The following is a 19800-nucleotide window of genomic DNA, read 5'->3' on the forward strand; positions in this document are numbered from 1 at the left end:
GAATCCAACCAGAGGAGCAGCACTTTTAGACCTAATACTATCTAATAGACCTGACAGAATAACAAATCTGCAGGTGGTCGGGCATTTAGGAAATAGCGACCACAATATTGTGCAGTTTCACCTGTCTTTCACTAGGGGGACTTGTCAGGGAGTCACAAAAACATTGAACTTTAGGAAGGCAAAGTTTGAACAGCTTAGAGATGCCCTTAATCTGGTAGACTGGGACAATATCCTCAGAAATAAGAATACAGATAATAAATGGGAAATGTTTAAGAACATCCTAAATAGGCAGTGTAAGCGGTTTATACCTTGTGGGAATAAAAGGACTAGAAATAGGAAAAACCCAATGTGGCTAAACAAAGAAGTAAGACAGGCAATTAACAGTAAAAAGAAAGCATTTGCACTACTAAAGCAGGATGGCACCATTGAAGCTCTAAAAAACTATAGGGAGAAAAATACTTTATCTAAAAAACTAATTAAAGCTGCCAAAAAGGAAACAGAGAAGCACATTGCTAAGGAGAGTAAAACTAATCCCAAACTGTTCTTCAACTATATCAATAGTAAAAGAATAAAAACTGAAAATGTAGGCCCCTTAAAAAATAGTGAGGAAAGAATGGTTGTAGATGACGAGGAAAAAGCTAACATATTAAACACCTTCTTCTCCACGGTATTCACGGTGGAAAATGAAATGCTAGGTGAAATCCCAAGAAACAATGAAAACCCTATATTAAGGGTCACCAATCTAACCCAAGAAGAGGTGCGAAACCGGCTAAATAAGATTAAAATAGATAAATCTCCGGGTCCGGATGGCATACACCCACGAGTACTAAGAGAACTAAGTAATGTAATAGATAAACCATTATTTCTTATTTTTAGTGACTCTATAGCGACAGGGTCTGTTCCGCAGGACTGGCGCATAGCAAATGTGGTGCCAATATTCAAAAAGGGCTCTAAAAGTGAACCTGGAAATTATAGGCCAGTAAGTCTAACCTCTATTGTTGGTAAAATATTTGAAGGGTTTCTGAGGGATGTTATTCTGGATTATCTCAATGAGAATAACTGTTTAACTCCATATCAGCATGGGTTTATGAGAAATCGCTCCTGTCAAACCAATCTAATCAGTTTTTATGAAGAGGTAAGCTATAGGCTGGACCACGGTGAGTCATTGGACGTGGTATATCTCGATATTTCCAAAGCGTTTGATACCGTGCCGCACAAGAGGTTGGTACACAAAATGAGAATGCTTGGTCTGGGGGAACATGTGTGTAAATGGGTTAGTAACTGGCTTAGTGATAGAAAGCAGAGGGTGGTTATAAATGGTATAGTCTCTAACTGGGTCGCTGTGACCAGTGGGGTACCGCAGGGGTCAGTATTGGGACCTGTTCTCTTCAACATATTCATTAATGATCTGGTAAAAGGTTTACACAGTAAAATATCGATATTTGCAGATGATACAAAACTATGTAAAGCAGTTAATACAAGAGAAGATAGTATTCTGCTACAGATGGATCTGGATAAGTTGGAAACTTGGGCTGAAAGGTGGCAGATGAGGTTTAACAATGATAAATGTAAGGTTATACACATGGGAAGAGGGAATCAATATCACCATTACACACTGAACGGGAAACCACTGGGTAAATCTGACAGGGAGAAGGACTTGGGGATCCTAGTTAATGATAAACTTACCTGGAGCAGCCAGTGCCAGGCAGCAGCTGCCAAGGCAAACAGGATCATGGGGTGCATTAAAAGAGGTCTGGATACACATGATGAGAGCATTATACTGCCTCTGTACAAATCCCTAGTTAGACCGCACATGGAGTACTGTGTCCAGTTTTGGGCACCGGTGCTCAGGAAGGATATAATGGAACTAGAGAGAGTACAAAGGAGGGCAACAAAATTAATAAAGGGGATGGGAGAACTACAATACCCAGATAGATTAGCGAAATTAGGATTATTTAGTCTAGAAAAAAGACGACTGAGGGGCGATCTAATAACCATGTATAAGTATATAAGGGGACAATACAAATATCTCGCTGAGGATCTGTTTATACCAAGGAAGGTGACGGGCACAAGGGGGCATTCTTTGCGTCTGGAGGAGAGAAGGTTTTTCCACCAACATAGAAGAGGATTCTTTACTGTTAGGGCAGTGAGAATCTGGAATTGCTTGCCTGAGGAGGTGGTGATGGCGAACTCAGTCGAGGGGTTCAAGAGATGCCTGGATGTCTTCCTGGAGCAGAACAATATTGTATCATACAATTATTAGGTTCTGTAGAAGGACGTAGATCTGGGTATTTATTATGATGGAATATAGGCTGAACTGGATGGACAAATGTCTTTTTTCGGCCTTACTAACTATGTTACTATGTTACTTATGTTGCTGTCAATTAAGTTAATTCAAACTGGGAGTGGCTTCTACTTGTCTTCCTGCCTCCCTCCTCTCATTAGCCATTTTGCTGTTCATCTCATTGCTGTGAGCACACATTTCTAGGCTTGTGAAGTCTTCAATTTCTTGGAAACGAAGGTAGGAAAGTCTCACAGCATCTAACAGCCAGTTATACCTTTATTCTCATTATGTGGGGACAGAACAGTCAAATTGTCTTTCAGCCTGGACTTGGCTTACATATATTTTGTATGAAACTTATCACTATAGGTATAATTTTTATACGAAAAATGGATAATAATTAGTATCTACATATTGTTTTACGATGTTTTATTTATATTCAGCACAAAATACGAAGCCAAAATTCATCTAGCAAGTCATCATGAGTGATAGTAATGCTGGATCTAGTTTCCGCCATAATCCAAGAAAACGTGTTTGCAGGTTAGTATAATTTTGTGAAAAGCCAATAATGTAGTATTTCGGAAAATTATTTATTTTACATTTTTTCATATTTACAGATTTACGTCTGACGAAATAATGCGAATGCTAGAAGAATCTGATTCTGAGCATGAGGATGAACCATATGTTCCATCTGATGATGAAAACTATGTACCACAAGTGGATGTTACTGAAGAAGATTCAGACATTGAACAAGAAATGGTCATAGAGCATGAAAATGAATACGAATCAGACGAAAGTGTTGAGGATGATTCTGTGCCTCAAAGTGCAGGCGACATTTGGACTGCTAAGGATGAAACTCAATGGTGCAGTAATCCACTGCCAAATGCACAAACAAAATCTCGTAATGTCCTACGACAAAGAGGTGGCCCTGCAGCAATCAGCAACCTATATACAGCAAAAGAGCTATTCAAGTCCATCATGACTCCCGAGATGTGTGACATCATATTACGGGAAACGAATCGAAAGGCCAAGAGAGTTTGTGATGCTTACAACAACGAACTGGTACAACGTTTTCCTGATTCTTCCAAACGGCCACCACAAAAAACATTCAAGCAATTTACTGAAATTGAACTTCATGCATTTTTGGGCATACTGATTGCTGCTGGTGTGCACAGAGCCAACAAAGAGAATCTGGAGGAAATGTGGAATGTTGCTGCTCTGCCTCTTATACGTGCAGCCATGTCTCGTGACCGCTTCAAGATGATACTCAGATTTATCAGGTTTGACAACGAAAATACACGTGCAGAACGTGTGCAAACAGATAAAGCTGCACCAATACGGGACATCTGGACAATGCTGAACAGTAATCTGGAGAGAGCCTACAAGCCATATCATTGTATCACCGTCGACGAGCAATTATTTCCATTTAGAGGTCATACTAAATTTACCCAGTATATACCTTCAAAACCAGCTAAATATGGCATAAAGATTTTCTGGGCTTGTGACTCATCAAATGCCTACCCTTTACAAGGTCAGCTCTACACTGGGAAACCAACTGATGGTCCTCGACAAGTAAACATTGGAGAACGAACAGTATTGGACCTAGTGAGCTCGTATAAAGGCTCTGGAAGAAATGTCACCACCGATAACTTCTTTACAACCATGGAACTAGCTAAGGTATTGAACTCCTGGAACATGACACTAGTTGGTACAGTGAGAAAAAACAAAAGGTTCCTACCTAACAACATGCAGCCTGCCAAAGAAAGGCCTGTATACTCGACAAATTTTGCCTACAATCATGATGCAACAGTCTGTTCATATGTACCAAAGAAGAACAAATCAGTCGTGCTTCTATCATCTATGCACATGACGGGAGAAGTTGAAGAGACACTAGCAGCCAAGCCAGAGATAATAAAATACTACAACATAACAAAAGGTGGCGTTGATGTTATGGATAAAATGTTGGGAGAGTACACTGTGAAACGACGAACATCACGTTGGACTTTGGCATTTTTCTACAATATGATTGATGTCAGTGGGTTAGCATCCTACATCATCTACAGAGAACACAATCCAAGCTTCAGGGCAAAGGATCAACGAAGAAAGTTCCTGAAAGATCTCGCAAATCAGCTGTGTATGATTGCAATTGAAGATCGTAGTACAAACAAAATGATAATGAGAAACCATTTTCTTCGAGGTGCAGTAGAAATGGTGCTTGGACGATGCATTGTGGTAGCATCGCAGCCAGCAGCTGGCCCCAAAATACCTCATGGTAGTCGTGGACCCTCCCCTGTTGTTGGTAGTTGCTATGTCTGCAGAGACCTGAGGCGAAAACAACGCAAGACTAGAAAGTCTTGTGTGGTTTGTGTGAAACCCATTTGCGATGAACACTCTATAGCAAAGCCAACATGCATTACTTGCAAAGAAAATCAATAAAAAAAAGTTTCTTACATTTTCTTTTATAATGTAAATGAACAGTTTTTTACTTGTTTATAATAGTTAAATAGCATTATCATTAAAAAAAAATTTATGCTTTTTCCCTTGCATTATCTTCATTCAAAATATATGAGGTACATTTGTACCTATGCAGCTTGTTATGGATGCAAAAAGATCTCGACCCCTTATCTCGGAAGCGGGTGGAGATATTTTATTGAAATTTGGCCAATATATTCTGGACCAAAAATGTAGAGATGTCACGAAATTTCAGCCCTCTACGTCTTTTCAAAAAAAAGTTATTGCAATTTTAAAACGGAATAGTTACAATTGTACCTATTCAGCCGGATAAGGGTTAAGAAAGTAAAGGAAAATTAATACTTAATGATTTATGCATTGGAATATATATATATATATATATATATAAACAAGAAAAAGAGGAAGAACTATTACTTACTGATCAGCGTTGGTATAAATGGGCTTGTTCTCCAACTTATATAGTTTGTCTATATCATGTTGCTATAATAATACAAATAATTGATATAAATCAGATTTATCAATATATCTAAACACATGATAAATTCATTGAAAAGGGTTTGTCCACTGGTGAACACATTTTTAATGTCCAGGCGATGGACATTGAGGGCATTAGAAGTGGTTGTCCAGTGGCCAAGCAACCCTTGTAATGTCCCACCCCAAATATATTGTACGGTACCTTTAATATTGAGACATTGGCAATCCGATCCAAAGGACTCATCAACTCAGGTTCAATGAACAAATCTTTTTTTCCAGGCAGCTGTAAGTAAAATATACATATAGATGATAAAACTGGGGCACATGTTATAACAAACGATGAATTTGAGGATAAAACATATAACATAGGGCCATCTTAGATAATCTGTAAAACTGCCAAAATCTAACTTATTGATAATGAGACCGCTTTCTGTTTTTTTTTTCTACATAAATAATATATGAAGGAAGCCACACATATGCCCTCACAATACCCAATACAAAAAATGGAAAAATGGATGGATTAAAAAATGCTGGCCTAAGAGGTCATAGAAATACATAGAAATACTTCTCGCTCTGTCAAATGGAAGACGATGCTTAAAACAGCCCAATGAATGAAGGAGAATGAACTGTAATGGACATTGGAACATCGGGTTAGGAGCCAACGTAACACCAACCACATTTTTGTTTGAGAAACAGTATAACAATAAGGGGAGAGTCACACAGCCTTATAACTCGGACAGGGATCGCAACGCAATTCTGGGACTGACCGTCAGCTCTCCTGACAGGAGTGTGAAAGCATGTATTTCTATGTCATGCTCGGGTAGGGAGAGCCGTCGGACAGGGATCGCAACGCAATGCTGGGACTGACCCTCAGCTCTCCTGACAGGAGTGTGAAATGTTATGGCTGGCAATCAGGCAACACAGCATGCAGTAATCAGCACACATACAGAGATCTGGCAATAACCAAAAACAATAGGACGAGCTCTGAGACGTGGAATCTCTGTAGACTGCAGTACCTGATCTATCCTCACACAACTATAAGCAGCAGTGGATTGCGCCTATCACTACCTATGCAACTCGGCACTGCCTGAGGAGCTGACTAGCCTGAAGATAGAAATACAAGCCTGACTTACCTCAGAGAAATACCCCAAAGGAATAGGCAGCCCCCCACATATAATGACTGTTAGCAAGATGAAAAGACAAACGTAGGAATGAAATAGATTCAGCAAAGTGAGGCCCGATATTCTAGACAGAGCGAGGATAGCAAAGAGAACTATGCAGTCTACAAAAAACCCTAAAACGAAAACCACGCAAAGGGGCAAAAAGACCCACCGTGCCGAACTAACAGCACGGCGGTGCACCCCTTTGCTTCTCAGAGCTTCCAGTAAAAGTTAATAGCAAGCTGGACAGAAAAAACAGAAAACAAACTAGAAGCACTTATCTAGCAGAGCAGCAGGCCCAAGGAAAGATGCAGTAGCTCAGATCCAACACTGGAACATTGACAAGGAGCAAGGAAGACAGACTCAGGTGGAGCTAAATAGCAAGGCAGCCAACGAGCTCACCAAAACACCTGAGGGAGGAAGCCCAGAGACTGCAATACCACTTGTGACCACAGAAGTGAACTCAGCCACAGAATTCACAACAGTGAAAGCATGCATTCCTATGTCATGCTTGGGTAGGGAGAGCCATCGGACAGGGATCGCAACGCAATGCTGGGACTGTCCGTCAGCTCTCCTGACAGGAGTGTGAAAGCATGCATTCCTATGTCATGCTCGGGTAGGGAGAGCCGACGACCAGTCTGAGCATTGTGTTGCGATCTCCGGTTAAATGGCCGTGAGATTCTCCTCTCAAGAACAGATCTGTAAGGTCTCACGATCACATCTTATTGACCTAGTGGTCCTATAGTAAGACTTGGTACTGCAAGAACCCCAGAATGCCCCATGGCACTGCCAGACACGGCCCCTTTGTACTGTGCTTCATCACACTACCAAGCCCAGTTGCTTACTTTCAGGGACAGGCTTGCAATGAACAAGGGGGATGGATGGGGATGAATCTTCCCCTGGATCTCCTAAATTATTACAGTAGCAAGATTTTTCCAAATCTCAAACATGCTCTAGGAAAAATCTGCAATGGGAAATAGTATGTGGTGCGGAGCAACCAACAGCATCAAAGCAGAACATTTACAGTTCTGCCGCATCAAGATTTGCTTGCAAAACGTGTAGTTGTAGAGAAAAATGTGTACATATGAATGTGCCTTACACGCAGGCTATAAAACACTGTCACATGCATTATCCTATCTCAGTGTTCCCCAACTCCAATCCTCAACAGCCTACCAGGGGGTCATGGTTTTCGGGATTTCCTTAGTATTGCCAAGTTGATAATTACATTACCTACACAGGCAATAATTCCATCACCTGGGGAATACTAAGGAAACCCAGTAAACAGGACCTGTAGGTGGCTTTTGAGGACTGGAGTTCGGGAACACTGGTCCATAATCTGTCCATGAAGTGCCGGATGAAGACTGTTCTATACCATAGGCTACATCCAGGGACGTATTCTTTCCAGCAAGTAAATGACGGTGTGACGAGTGAAGTCATCTCATTGTATTAGACACCGACCTGCTCCAGAAGATAGATCAGCTGGTCTCGTGCCACCCTCTTCAGTATGGTGAAGTCAGGAAGCTCGGGAGCATCGAGCCGTTCTGATGCCATGGCTTCCCTCTCTTTCTAGCCCACCTAAAAGACCAACAATAATTAACAATTCCTATCTGCACAAACAGTTATTTTTTTAGTCTAATTACACTTTGCACTTGATATGTCAAAGGGAACCTGTCACCCCCGTTTTTTGAGATTGAGCTATAAATACTGTTAAATAGGGCCTGCGCTGTGTGTTCCTATAGTGTATGTAGTGTACCCCGATTCCCCATGTATGCTGAGAAATAACTTACCAAAGTCGCCGTTTTCGCCTGTCAATCAGGCTGGTCAGGTCGGGAGGGCGTGGTGACATCGCTGGTTCTTCCTCAGCTTTACGTTGGTGGCGTAGTGGCGAAGACACAGCGTGCGATCTGCGCTGTCATCCCTTTCGTCGGTGGGGGCGGCCATCTTCCTGGGGCCGCGCGTGCGCAGATCGAGTGCTCTGCTGCACGGGGCTTCAGGAAAATGGCCGCGGGATGCCGCACGTGCGCATTAGAGATCGCGGCGGCCATTTTCCCAAAGCCGAGATGCAAACTCGGCTTTGGGAAAATGGCCGCCGCGATCTCTAATGCGCACGCGCGGCATCCCGCGGCCATTTTCCTGAAGCCCCGTGCAGCAGAGCACTCGATCTGCGCACGCGCGGCCCCAGGAAGATGGCCGCCCCCACCGACGAAAGGGATGACAGCGCAGATCGCGCGCTGTGTCTTCACCACTACGCCACTACGCCACCAACGTAAAGCTGAGGAAGAACCAGCGATGTCACCACGCCCTCCCGACCTGACCAGCCTGATTGACAGGCGAAAACAGCGACTTTGGTAAGTTATTTCTCAGCATACATGGGGAATCGGGGTACACTACATACACTATAGGAACACACAGCGCAGGCCCTATTTAACAGTATTTATAGCTCAATCTCAAAAAACGGGGTGACAGGTTCCCTTCAAGTAGTGAAAGTGCAATTCCTATCTCGTGCCATGTATTTTACATCTGGGGAACCTAAATTACAAGCCTTATGGCCAGCACTGTAACTATGAACCCGGTCTGCCAACTTTGCCCGTATCCTACATGGTTATTTTGTAATATGGGAGCAGTGGATTTATTACTACATAAGTCCATCATTTCCTTTATTTTAGCAGCACATGATACATTATTTTACTATCGTCGTGACCAAATATCGGTGCTGTCGGTGACTTGTGGAGCATTTTGCCTCTCTATACTGAGCATACTTGGCCAGGCTCGGACACAGGGTTACCAACTTAATTGTTTTTTTTATGGACAATTTATGAAAAATAATGGCCGGACGACTTTTTTTTACAGACACATTAGAAAACCGTAATAAATCATTTTGATTATCAGTGACACATGTATACAGCCCATAATTCTGACATGTAGACGTCAGCAGCATTCACTGCAAAATGATGATAATGACAATCATAATATTCTGTTAGAGTCGTCAGCTTAAAAAAAAAAAATCTTTTTTTTTCACAAACAAGGAAAAAAGTGTCCTATTTTTCAGACTGTCCAGGACTCTCTGGCAGCTCTGCACTGACAGTGCCATGCCAACATCAACGCTGTGGCTTGGATTATTTTAAAATGTGATCATTAATAGATCATTAATGTTTCGACCTATTTCTCTCTTCATTGTCCGTACACAATCTTCCCTGCAGTCACATTCTGTGATCTTTGGCGATAAATTTTAACATACAGTTTATAATAACACTGCTCAGAAATAAGAATCTAGGTCTCCGATTTTTATTGCCCTCCTTTATTAGAAATATTGGAAACATGTACAGGGGTTCCCCTATTTTTAATATGTTGGGGATCAATGGTGTTACTAGTCAGATTTCCTGTTCCGTACATTGAGAAAGCTTAGTGATGCCCTTAAAGAGGTTGTCCAGTACTTTAACATTGATGGACTATCCTTGGGATAGGTCATCAATATCCGATCAATGGAGGTGCGATACTTAGCAGCCCCACCGATCAGCTGTTCTCGGTGACAGTGGTGGTCTGAATTGACCAGTTATGGAGCTGCACAGCACAGGTCTGACTAGTGTATAGTGTCCGCAACCTGGTACTGCACATCCGCCACCTATTCAAATCAAAATGGGGGGGTATGTACAGTACCTGGCCACGACCACTATTTTGTCGACGGAGCTGTGTTGCGCAGCTCCATAACTGGTCAGCTCAGACCGCCACTGTCACCGAGAACAGCTGATCGATGGGGGTGCTAACTATTGCACCCCCACTGATCGGACATTGATGACCTATTCTAAGGATAGTCAATCAATGATAAAGTAGTGGTCAACCTCTTTAAAGGTATAGTCACACAACTGTTTTTTCAAATGAGTTTGGATCGGGTCTGCTCTAAAAGCCACCTGAAAAAAGTGTCATAAACTGCCACAAAGAATGAACATACCCGTCTCTATAGCTCCAACAAAGGGTTAATCCGCACAGCGGGGAAGCCCACTCAGTGCACAGCATGAACTGATGCTGCAAGCATGTATACAGCAGTAAGTGCTCCGTGAGCCGGGGTGCCACTCCAAAGAAAATAGCCACAATGGATACAAAAATTGAAAGGAACGGATGACACTCACCGGTTAAAAAATGTCTTTATTCCAATACTTTAAAACATCGGCGTCGGGAGGATGGGAGCAGGAGTGGAATGGACGACAGCCGTTTCGCTCTGCAGTGGCACTTCTACTGGTGACTAGTGTTGAGCATTCCGATACCGCAAGTATCGGGTATCGGCCGATATTTGCGGTATCGGAATTCCGATACTGAATTCCGATACTTCCCGCGTATCGGATACCGGAATCGGAAGTTCCCAGAATTCAAATTGAACGCAGCAGCCAATGAGGAATGAATGAAAGTGTGGGCACATCCTGTTTAGCATGGTGGGCATGTAAGTACTGGCAAGGCTTGGATTGGCTGCTGAAATGATGTCACTCTGCACTATAAAAAAGCGCTGCCGCCATTTTGCGCTCACTCTGCTGTGATTTCAGTTAGGGACAGGACGCTGTGTTCTAACTGAGGGCCAGTTGAGCTTGCTAATTGCTTTATTTTCCTTTCCAAAGGCTAATTTAGCAAAACGCTGTGTGTTCTTCACTGTTCACCTTGCTCTTGCCTTGCAGCGCTGTTTTAACAGCGTTCTGCAAGGTCTCTGTGTGTGTGTGTGTGCAGCTCACTCTGTAGTCTGTGTGCAGCCATATACCCGGTTGTATTCAGCTCAGGGGGGGTTCACACTGCCTCACACAGTTGTTCTTTTTTGCTCTTAGTGCAGCCTGCTGCACATTTTTTCTCAAATTTCCTATTAGTGTTTTTCCACCAGTCTCCAGCTCTATTGTGGAAAAACACTACATAGGATAACCTAGAGGGGGGTTTTTGGGCCTTGCAGCGCCGTTTACGGCTGTCTGCACGGTCTCCGTGTGAGCCCAGCTCGCCCTGTAGTCTGTGTGCAGCCATAGCCGGTTGGATTCAGCTCAGGGTTCGTTACTGGCTCATACCTTGAGAAAAATTTTCCTTTTTTTCAAATAGTGCAGCCTGTTTAAAATTTGAAAAAAAAAAATTCCTATTAGTGTCTTTCCACTCGTATCCAGCTAAATAGTGGAAAAACACTATATAGGATAACCTAGAGGAGGGTTTTTTGGCCTTGCAGCGCCGTTTACGGCTGTCTGCACGGTCTCCGTGTGAGCCCAGCTCGCCCTGTAGTCTGTGTGCAGCCATAGCCGGTTGGATTCAGCTCAGGGTTCGTTACTGGCTCATACCTTGAGAAAAATTTTCCTTTTTTTCAAATAGTGCAGCCTGTTTAAAATTTGAAAAAAAAAAAAATTCCTATTAGTGTCTTTCCACCAGTCTCCAGCTCAATTGTGGAAAAACACTACATAGGATAACCTAGAGGGTTTTTTTGGGGCCTTGCAGCGCCGTTTACGGCTGTCTGCACGGTCTCTGTGTGAGCGCAGCTCGCCCTGTAGTCTGTGTGCAGCCATAGCCGGTTGGATTCAGCTCAGGTTGCGTTACTGCCTCATACCTTGAAAAACAATTTCCTTTTTTTCAAATAGTGCAGCCAGTTTAAAATTTGAAAAAAAAAAATTCCTATTAGTGTCTTTCCACTTGTATCCAGCTAAATAGTGGAAAAACACTATATAGGATAACCTAGAGGAGGGTTTTTTGGCCTTGCAGCGCCGTTTACGGCTGTCTGCACGGTCTCCGTGTGATTTAAACTAGCTCTGTAGCCCGATCTGCACCAAAAAAAAGGTTAAGTTCACCAAACACAACTTAACACTTGTGTAGGCCACATTTGAAAAATAATAAAGTTTAGTCCACAATTTACAACATTAGTGTTTCTTACACCTGTTAGGAGGAGCATTACAGGAATAAGCACACTAAGGCCTTAGTACTTTTCTGCTTATCTTTATCTGTCAACCAAGATGAAGAGGGCAGGGAGTAAGGCACGTGGGCGTGGGCGCGGAGCAGGGAGAGGAGCAGGGAGAGGACGTGGTGATTCTGTGCCTGCTGCGGGCGCCGGTGACTCGTCGTCACTCAGTTTCAGCAGGGAACAGTCCTTCATGCGCAGCTTTGTCGGAGAGCGCCGTGCACCGCTGCTGCGTGAAGACCAAATTGAAGCCGTTGTCGGGTGGATGGCAGCTAACGCCTCGGCATCGACTTCAGTTAGTGCCACATCCTCTCAGGCACAGAGCACTGGAGAGCAGCCATCTGTCTCTTCACCACCTGCCAAATTGGCCAGGCAGTCAGAGAGCCCAGGACAGGAGCCGTCTCTACTTCTGTTCTCTGAATCTCTTGGCTTGGAAACAGGGGGCCAGCCAAGCAGCATTGGAGAAATGGAAGAAGAGGCAGTGATGCCCAACACCTTTTTCTCTCTGACTCTGAAGAGGCAGGTGGGCCAGTGCCTCCGGTGACCACAGCGCAGTACGCATCTGATGATGAAACTCAGGTGCCGCTTTCTCGTGCGTACTGTGCTGCTGAGACTACCCAGGAGGAGCAGTTGGTGGCAGAGGGTAGTGGAGATGATGAGGTCCTTGACCCATCGTGGCGTGAGGAACAGGAAGGTGGTGGGAGCAGCTCAGAGGAAGAGCTTCCTCTTACGGGCCAAAGAGGGAGAGGGAGGGGGAAGACTGCGGAGCCTGTAGCCTCCACTTTGGCACCCGTTAGGAGCCTGTCTCTTTCCAAAGCCAAAAAGGGCGCTCCCAAGACTTGCAGTGCCTGGTCCTTTTTTGACACAGTTGCAGATGACATTTGTTTTGTCAAATGCAAGCTGTGTCATCATAAAGTAAAAAGAGGGAAAAATGTCAGCAACCTCAATACCACAAATATGTGGAAACATGTGCGGACCAGGCACGCGGTGGAGTTACAGAAACACACTGAAGATGTAGGCCAACCAACAGCGGCAGCTACCACCTCTTCAGCTCGTGTTGCCTCTTCCTCCAGCTCACGCACAGCTGGTTTGGCTTCCTCCCAGAGACCTTGTGTAATTCCACCCACAGCACCACCTTCCCAGTCATCCTCACACTCCCAGTCTACTCTACAGCCATCGGTAGTACAGGCATGGGAGAAAAGGCGGGCATTCTCGGCCAACCACCCCCGAGCACAGGCTCTGAATGCAGGCATTGCCAAACTGTTGTCCCTGGAAATGCTCTCGTTCAGGCTGGTGGAGACTGACAGCTTCCGTGACTTGATGGCATTGGCAGTCCCACAGTACAAGGTGCCCAGCCGCTTTTACTTCAGCAGGCAGGCTGTCCCTGCCCTGCACAGGCATGTTGAGGCAAACATAAAACATGCGCTACTGAACGCCGTCAGTAGCAAGGTCCACCTCACCACCGATGCGTGGACCAGTCAGCATGGACAGGGGCGATATGTTTCCCTCACTGCCCATTGGGTTAATGTTGTTGAGCCAGGTACAGATCGTGCGAGTGGCGCAGGACGTGTCCTGCCCACTCCAAGGATTGCAGGAATCCAGTCTGTACGCATCGACTCCTCCTCTTACACCAGTTCCTCTGATTCCTCTCTGCAGGATCCGTCACAGTCCACCCCCACATGGACCCGTGAACGTTTACCTATGACCGACATGAGCACAGCCGTGGCCAAACGTCAGCAGGCCGTCTTGAAACTAGTTTCATTGGGGCATCGAAGCCACACAGCGCAGGAGCTCTGGAATGCCATCAAGCAGGAGAGCGATGTGTGGTTACTGCCAGCGAATCTCCAGCCAGGCATGGTAGTGTGTGACAATGGCCGAAATCTGGTGGCAGCTTTGGCCCTTGGCAACCTCACTCACATCCCATGTCTGGCACATGTGCTCAATTTGGTTGTGCAGAGTTTTCTGAGGGACTATCCGGATCTTGATGCCCTGCTGCACAAGGTCCGCCTAGAGTGTGCTCACTTGCGGCGTTCCAGCTTGGCCAGATCCCGCATTGCTGCTCTGCAGCGCCGATTCCGCCTTCCGGAACACCGCATCATATGTGACCTACCTACCCGGTGGAATTCCACGTTACATATGTTGGAGCGGTTGTGTGAGCAGCAGCAAGCAGTTATGGAGTACCAGCTGCATCAGGCGCAAAGAAGTCGCAGTCAGCGCCGATCAGACTTCACAACCACAGAGTGGGCCACTATGAAGGACGTCTGCCAGGTTTTGCGTCCTTTTGATTATTCCACGCGGATGGCAAGTGCAGATGATGCACTAGTCAGCATGACTGTCCCCCTTATCTGCCTGCTTCAGCAAACTTTGCAGGGTTAAGGGATGATGTGGTGGAAGAGGTGGAGGATGAGGAGTCACCTTTTCCATCAGCTTCTGGAGAGTCAGCGCCACGTGGTTCCTCACAAAGGGGTACGCAGGGGCCAATTTGTGAGGAGGATGAGGAGGAGTCAATGGAGGAGGAAGAGCTCCGTCCAGAGGAGGGAGCGACACAATTGTCCAGTGGTCAGTGTGTACAGCGAGGGTGGGGTGATGACGAGCGGGCAGAGATCATGTCTCAAGCAGGGGACAGCGTTTCTGGGCCGGTTGGCACTCTGCAGCACATGGTGGATTTCATGCTGCAGTGCCTGAGAAACGACCGCCGCATCGACCACATTCTCAACATGCCTGATTATTGGGTGTTCACCCTCCTCGATCCTCGCTACCGGGACAACGTCCAAAACCTCATCCCTGCGTTGACCCGGGAGCGTAAATTGCGGGAGTACCACGACACACTGGTGAATTCCATCATCTTCTCCTGTCCAACTGAGAGGAGTGCTGCTAGTGCTTTACAAAGCAGCTCAGTGCGTCGAGGCAGTGGGGGAGGCTCTGCCCAAAGAGGGAGCAGAAGCAGTGCCTCTGCCCAAGGCAAGCCCAGTATGGCACAACTCTGGCACACTTTTGTGTGCCCGCCCCAAATGTCTACACCATCACCGGCGGCTCCAGTCAGCAGGAGGCAACGGTTCCGTCAGATGGTGACAGACTACATGGCTTGCCCTCTTACTGTACTCCCAGACGGCTCTTCCCCGTTCAAGTTTTGGGTCTCTAAGCTGGATACATGGCCAGAGCTAAGCCAGTATGCATTGGAGGTGCTGGCTTGCCCTGCGGCTAGTGTCTTATCGGAACGTGTCTTTAGTGCCGCAGGTGGTGTACTAACAGACCGTCGCATGCGACTATCCTCCGATAACGTTGACCGGCTTACTTTCCTGAAAATGAACCAGGCCTGGATCTCGCAGGAATTTGCCACTCCTCTGCCTGATTAAGTAATTGGGTGTCATCCAGGTCTCCTGCTGTGTTCATCTTTCTTCCACCTGAACTGCTATTCCTGGGCTCCAACACCGCCAGTTGCGGCTCAGAAGTGCAGGCTGCACAGTAAAAACATACGACCCAGTGTTATTGGGTTTCAGTAACGTCAGCTGATCCCCAGCTGTGTAGCCGGTAATGTGTCCTGCGACCGCCACGCTGGCACAACAACCTAAATGTAAGGGAACCTGTCCCCCCCCCCCCCCCTGTCGTTTGTTACTGAAAGAGCCATCTTGTGCAGCAGTAATGCTGCACAAGGAAAAGGTAGCTCTTTTTTTTTAGCTCTTTGCACACGCAGAACTTAACACTTATAAAATGTGTTCACTGATACCGTTATACCGTCCCGGAGCTGGGACTTTCCTTCGTAATGTGACGCAGCACAGCCGTCATTCCTACCCCCTTGGTGCCATGCGCTGCCTCCTCAGCGTTGTTTTAAGCTGTCACGGAGCCTGCGCTGTTCTGTTATCCCTTGGGCATGCCCTATTTGCGCTGCCTGTCTTCTGACATAATTTGGTGTCAGGCTGGCTGCGCCTGTGCGGCCGCGGTGCCCGAGATCCCGCCTCGCAGTGTCTTCTGATTGAGTCACACTGCGGGCCTGGGATCCATGGGCATGCGCAGTGCATATCTTCCCCTCGGGCTCTCGCTCATTTCCCTCCGCCTTCTTTAGACTGTGCGCCGTCAGCTGATCCCTAGCATGCCACGGCCGTGACACCGCACAGTCTGAAGAAGAGGGAAGGAGGGGAGTGAGAGTCGAGGTTATGCACTGTGCATGCCCATGGTTCCAAGGCCCGCAGTGGGATTACGTTAGATGAGACTGCGAGGTGGGATCTGGAGCAGCGTGGACGCACAGGCACTGACAGCCTGACACCAAATTATGTCAGAAGACAGGCAGCGCTAATTGGGCATGGCCAAGGGCTAACAGAACAGCGCAGGCTCCGTGACAGCTTAAAACAACGCTGAGGAGGCAGCGCACGGCATCAAGGGGATAGGAATGACAGCTGTGCTGTGTCCCATTACGAAGGAAATTCGCACCTCCGGAACGGTTTAACGGTATAAAGGGACACATTTTTAGTGTTTACTTCGGTGTTTGCAAGGAGCATAATTAAAAGAGCAACCTTTTCCTTTTGCATCCTTAGTGCTGCACAACATGGCTCTTTCAGCTACAAACGTCTTGGGGGGGGGGGGGGGGGTTAAAGGTTTCCTTTCAACTTGCTCCAATCAGGCTTCGGCCTACACTCTGTTCCTCTGCTCCTCCTGCTGTCCCTGGGCTCTAACACCGCCAGTTGGTGCCTGGAAGTGCTGTGTGCACAGTCAACAGTCGCTCCTCTGTTATTGGGGTTCAGTAACGTCAGCTGATCCCCAGCTGTGTGTGCGGCAATACCTCCAATCTGCTCCTCCTGCTGTCCCTGGGCTCTAACACCGCCAGTTGGTGCCTGGAAGTGCTGTGTGCACAGTCAACAGTCGCTCCTCTGTTATTGGGGTTCAGTAACGTCAGCTGATCCCCAGCTGTGTATCCGGCAATGTGTCATGCGACCGCCACGCTGGCACAACTAAAATGTAAGGGGACCTGTCCCCCCCCCCCCCCTAGGCGTTTGTTACTGAAAGAGCCACCATGTGCAGCACTAATACTGCACAAGGGAAAGGTCGCTCTTGAAATTATGCTCCTTGCAAACGCTGAACTACACACTCATGTAATGTGTCCCCTCACACCGTCCAACCGTCCCGGAGGTGGGACTTTCCTTTGTAATGTGACGCAGCACAGCCGTCATTGCTACCCCCTTGGCACCGTGCGCTGCCTCCTTAGCGTTGTTTGATTCCGTCATGGACCCTGCGCTGTTATGTTATCCCTTGGCCATGCACAGTTTGCGCTGCCCGTCCTCTGACATCATTTGTTGTCGTCCTGGCTGCGCCTGTGCGTCCACGCTGCCCGAAATCACACCTCGCAGTGTCGTCTAATGTGATCCCACAGTGGGCCTGGTATCCATGGCCATGCGCAGTGCATATACTAGCCTCTCACTCCCCTTCTTCACGCTTCTTCAGACTAGGCGGCGTCAGCTGATCCCTAATAGCATGCCACGGCCGTGACGCCGCACAGTCTGAAGAAGCAGGAAGGAGGTGAGTGAGAGGCGATGATATGCACTGCGCATGCCCATGGATCCCTGGCCCGCAGTGGGACTACATTAGATGACACTGCAAGGTTGGATCTCGGGCAGCTTGGACGCACAGGCACTGCCAGCCTGACACCTACATGATGTCAGAAGACGGGCACCGCTAACTGTGCATGGCCAAGGGATAACATTACAGCGCGGGCTCTGTGACAGAACCAAACAACGTTGAGGAGGTGGCGCCCGGCACCAAGGGGGTTGGAATGACGGCTGTGCTGTGTCACATTACAAAGGAAAGTCCCACTTCCGGGATGGTTTGACGGTGTGAGGGGACACATTATATGAGTGTGTACTTCAGCGTTTGCAAGGAGCATAATTTTCGGAGCCACCATTTTCCATGTGCAGTATTACTGCTGTACAAGATGGCTCTTTCAGCAACAAATGCCTGGGGGGGGGGGGGTTAAAGGTTCCCTTTCAACTTGCTCCACTGCAGGCTTCGGCCTACACTCTGCTCCTCTTTGATTCCCTGGGTTTCAACACTGTCAGTTGCCACCTGGAAGTGTTGTCTACACAGAAAAAACACTAGGTGATGTGTCAGTGGGGTTCAGCACCGCCAGCTGTTCCCCTGCTGTGTAGTCGGCAACGTGTCCAGCACAAGCCACGCTGGCACAACAGAACAAAAGCTGCCACCAGTGCAGGCTTCGGCCTACACTCTGCTCCTCTCCTCCTCCTGCTGACCCTGGGCTCAAACACCGCTAGTTTTTGCCCGGAAGTGCTAGCTGCACAGAGAAAAACACCAGCCAATGTGTTAGTGGGGTTCAGCAACGCCAGCTGTTCCCCTGCTGTGTAGCCGGCAACGTGACCTGCAAACGCCATGCAGGCACAGGAACTTAAATTAAAAGGGAACCTGGCCCCACCCCCCCAGGTGTTTCTATGTATAACAGCCACCTAGTACAGCAGTACTGCTGCATTTGTACAAGGTGGCTGACTTTTTCTCCTTGCCCACGTGGAACTCAACACGTACAAAATGTGTCTCATTGAGACCATTCCACTGTCCCTGAGGTGTGACTTTCCTTTGTAATGATACGCAGCACCCCCCTTGGTAGCGTTTCCCGTCTTTTGTCATCATGGTTAGCTGGCTGCGCCTGTGCATCCGCCCTGCTAGAAACAACGCCCCTCGTTGTCATATTTATTTTGTCAGCGAGGGTGTGGTTTATGGGCACGAGCAGTGCATATGTTCGCCTGTCTTAACTCATCTCCTTCTTCAGACTGTGCGGCCTCCTGGCCGTGGTAGGCGATAAGGGATCAGCTGAGGCCGCCCAGTCTGGAGCAGGTGTAAGGACATGTGTAAGCGGCAAACCTATTTACTGCACAAGGCCACGAATCCCAGCCACGCAGTGTGATTTTTTGAAAACACACTGTGGGTCTGGGATTCATGTCCATCGCTAACCGCAACGGCCGACATGAAATGAGGTCAGAAGACAGGAAGCGCTCACAGCGCATGGCCAAGGGATCACAATAGCGCAGACTCCTGTACAGCAAATAACAACGCTCAGGAATCTGCGCCCAGTACCTAGGTGCAAATTTTGACACCTGTGCTGCGTCTCGTTAAAAAGACAAGTCACGCCTCCACAACTGTTTTACAGTATAATGGGCTAAATAGTGTACGTGTTTTAGTCAGCGTGTGCAAGGAGCAAAACAAATAGAGCAACCTTTTACTTGTGCAGCATTAATGCTGCACAAGGTGTGGCTCTTGTACCTTGCAACACCTGAGGGGGGGTTAAAGGTAACCTTTGAAATTGGTTCAACTAGGCTTCGGCCTACACTCTGCTCCTCTACTCCTCCTGCTGACCCTGGGCTCAAACACCGCTAGTTTTTGCCCGGAAATGCTAGCTGCACAGAGAAAAACACCAGCCAATGTGTTAGTGGGGTTCAGCACCGCCAGCTGTTCCCCCGCTGTGTAGCCGGCATCGTGTCCAGCACAAGCCACGCTGGCACAAACGACCA

At 47.1% G+C, this 19800-nt stretch overlaps 1 protein-coding gene across 1 annotated transcript in view; it reads right to left on the reverse strand.

Moving 5' to 3' along the window:
* Positions 1-19800, reverse strand: part of VPS33B (VPS33B late endosome and lysosome associated) — a 121728-nt gene that overhangs the window by 86548 nt on the left and 15380 nt on the right. The window contains exons 2-4 of the mRNA XM_069766166.1: positions 7846-7962; positions 5430-5510; positions 5172-5233 (exon numbers count right to left, since the gene is read on the reverse strand). Of these exons, the coding sequence (XP_069622267.1) occupies positions 5172-5233; positions 5430-5510; positions 7846-7938 (236 nt within the window). The 5' untranslated portion in view covers positions 7939-7962. The remainder of the gene's footprint in view (positions 1-5171; positions 5234-5429; positions 5511-7845; positions 7963-19800) is intronic.

Source organism: Ranitomeya imitator, chromosome 4, assembly GCF_032444005.1.
Source record: "Ranitomeya imitator isolate aRanImi1 chromosome 4, aRanImi1.pri, whole genome shotgun sequence".
NCBI classification, from domain to species: Eukaryota; Metazoa; Chordata; class Amphibia; order Anura; family Dendrobatidae; genus Ranitomeya; species Ranitomeya imitator.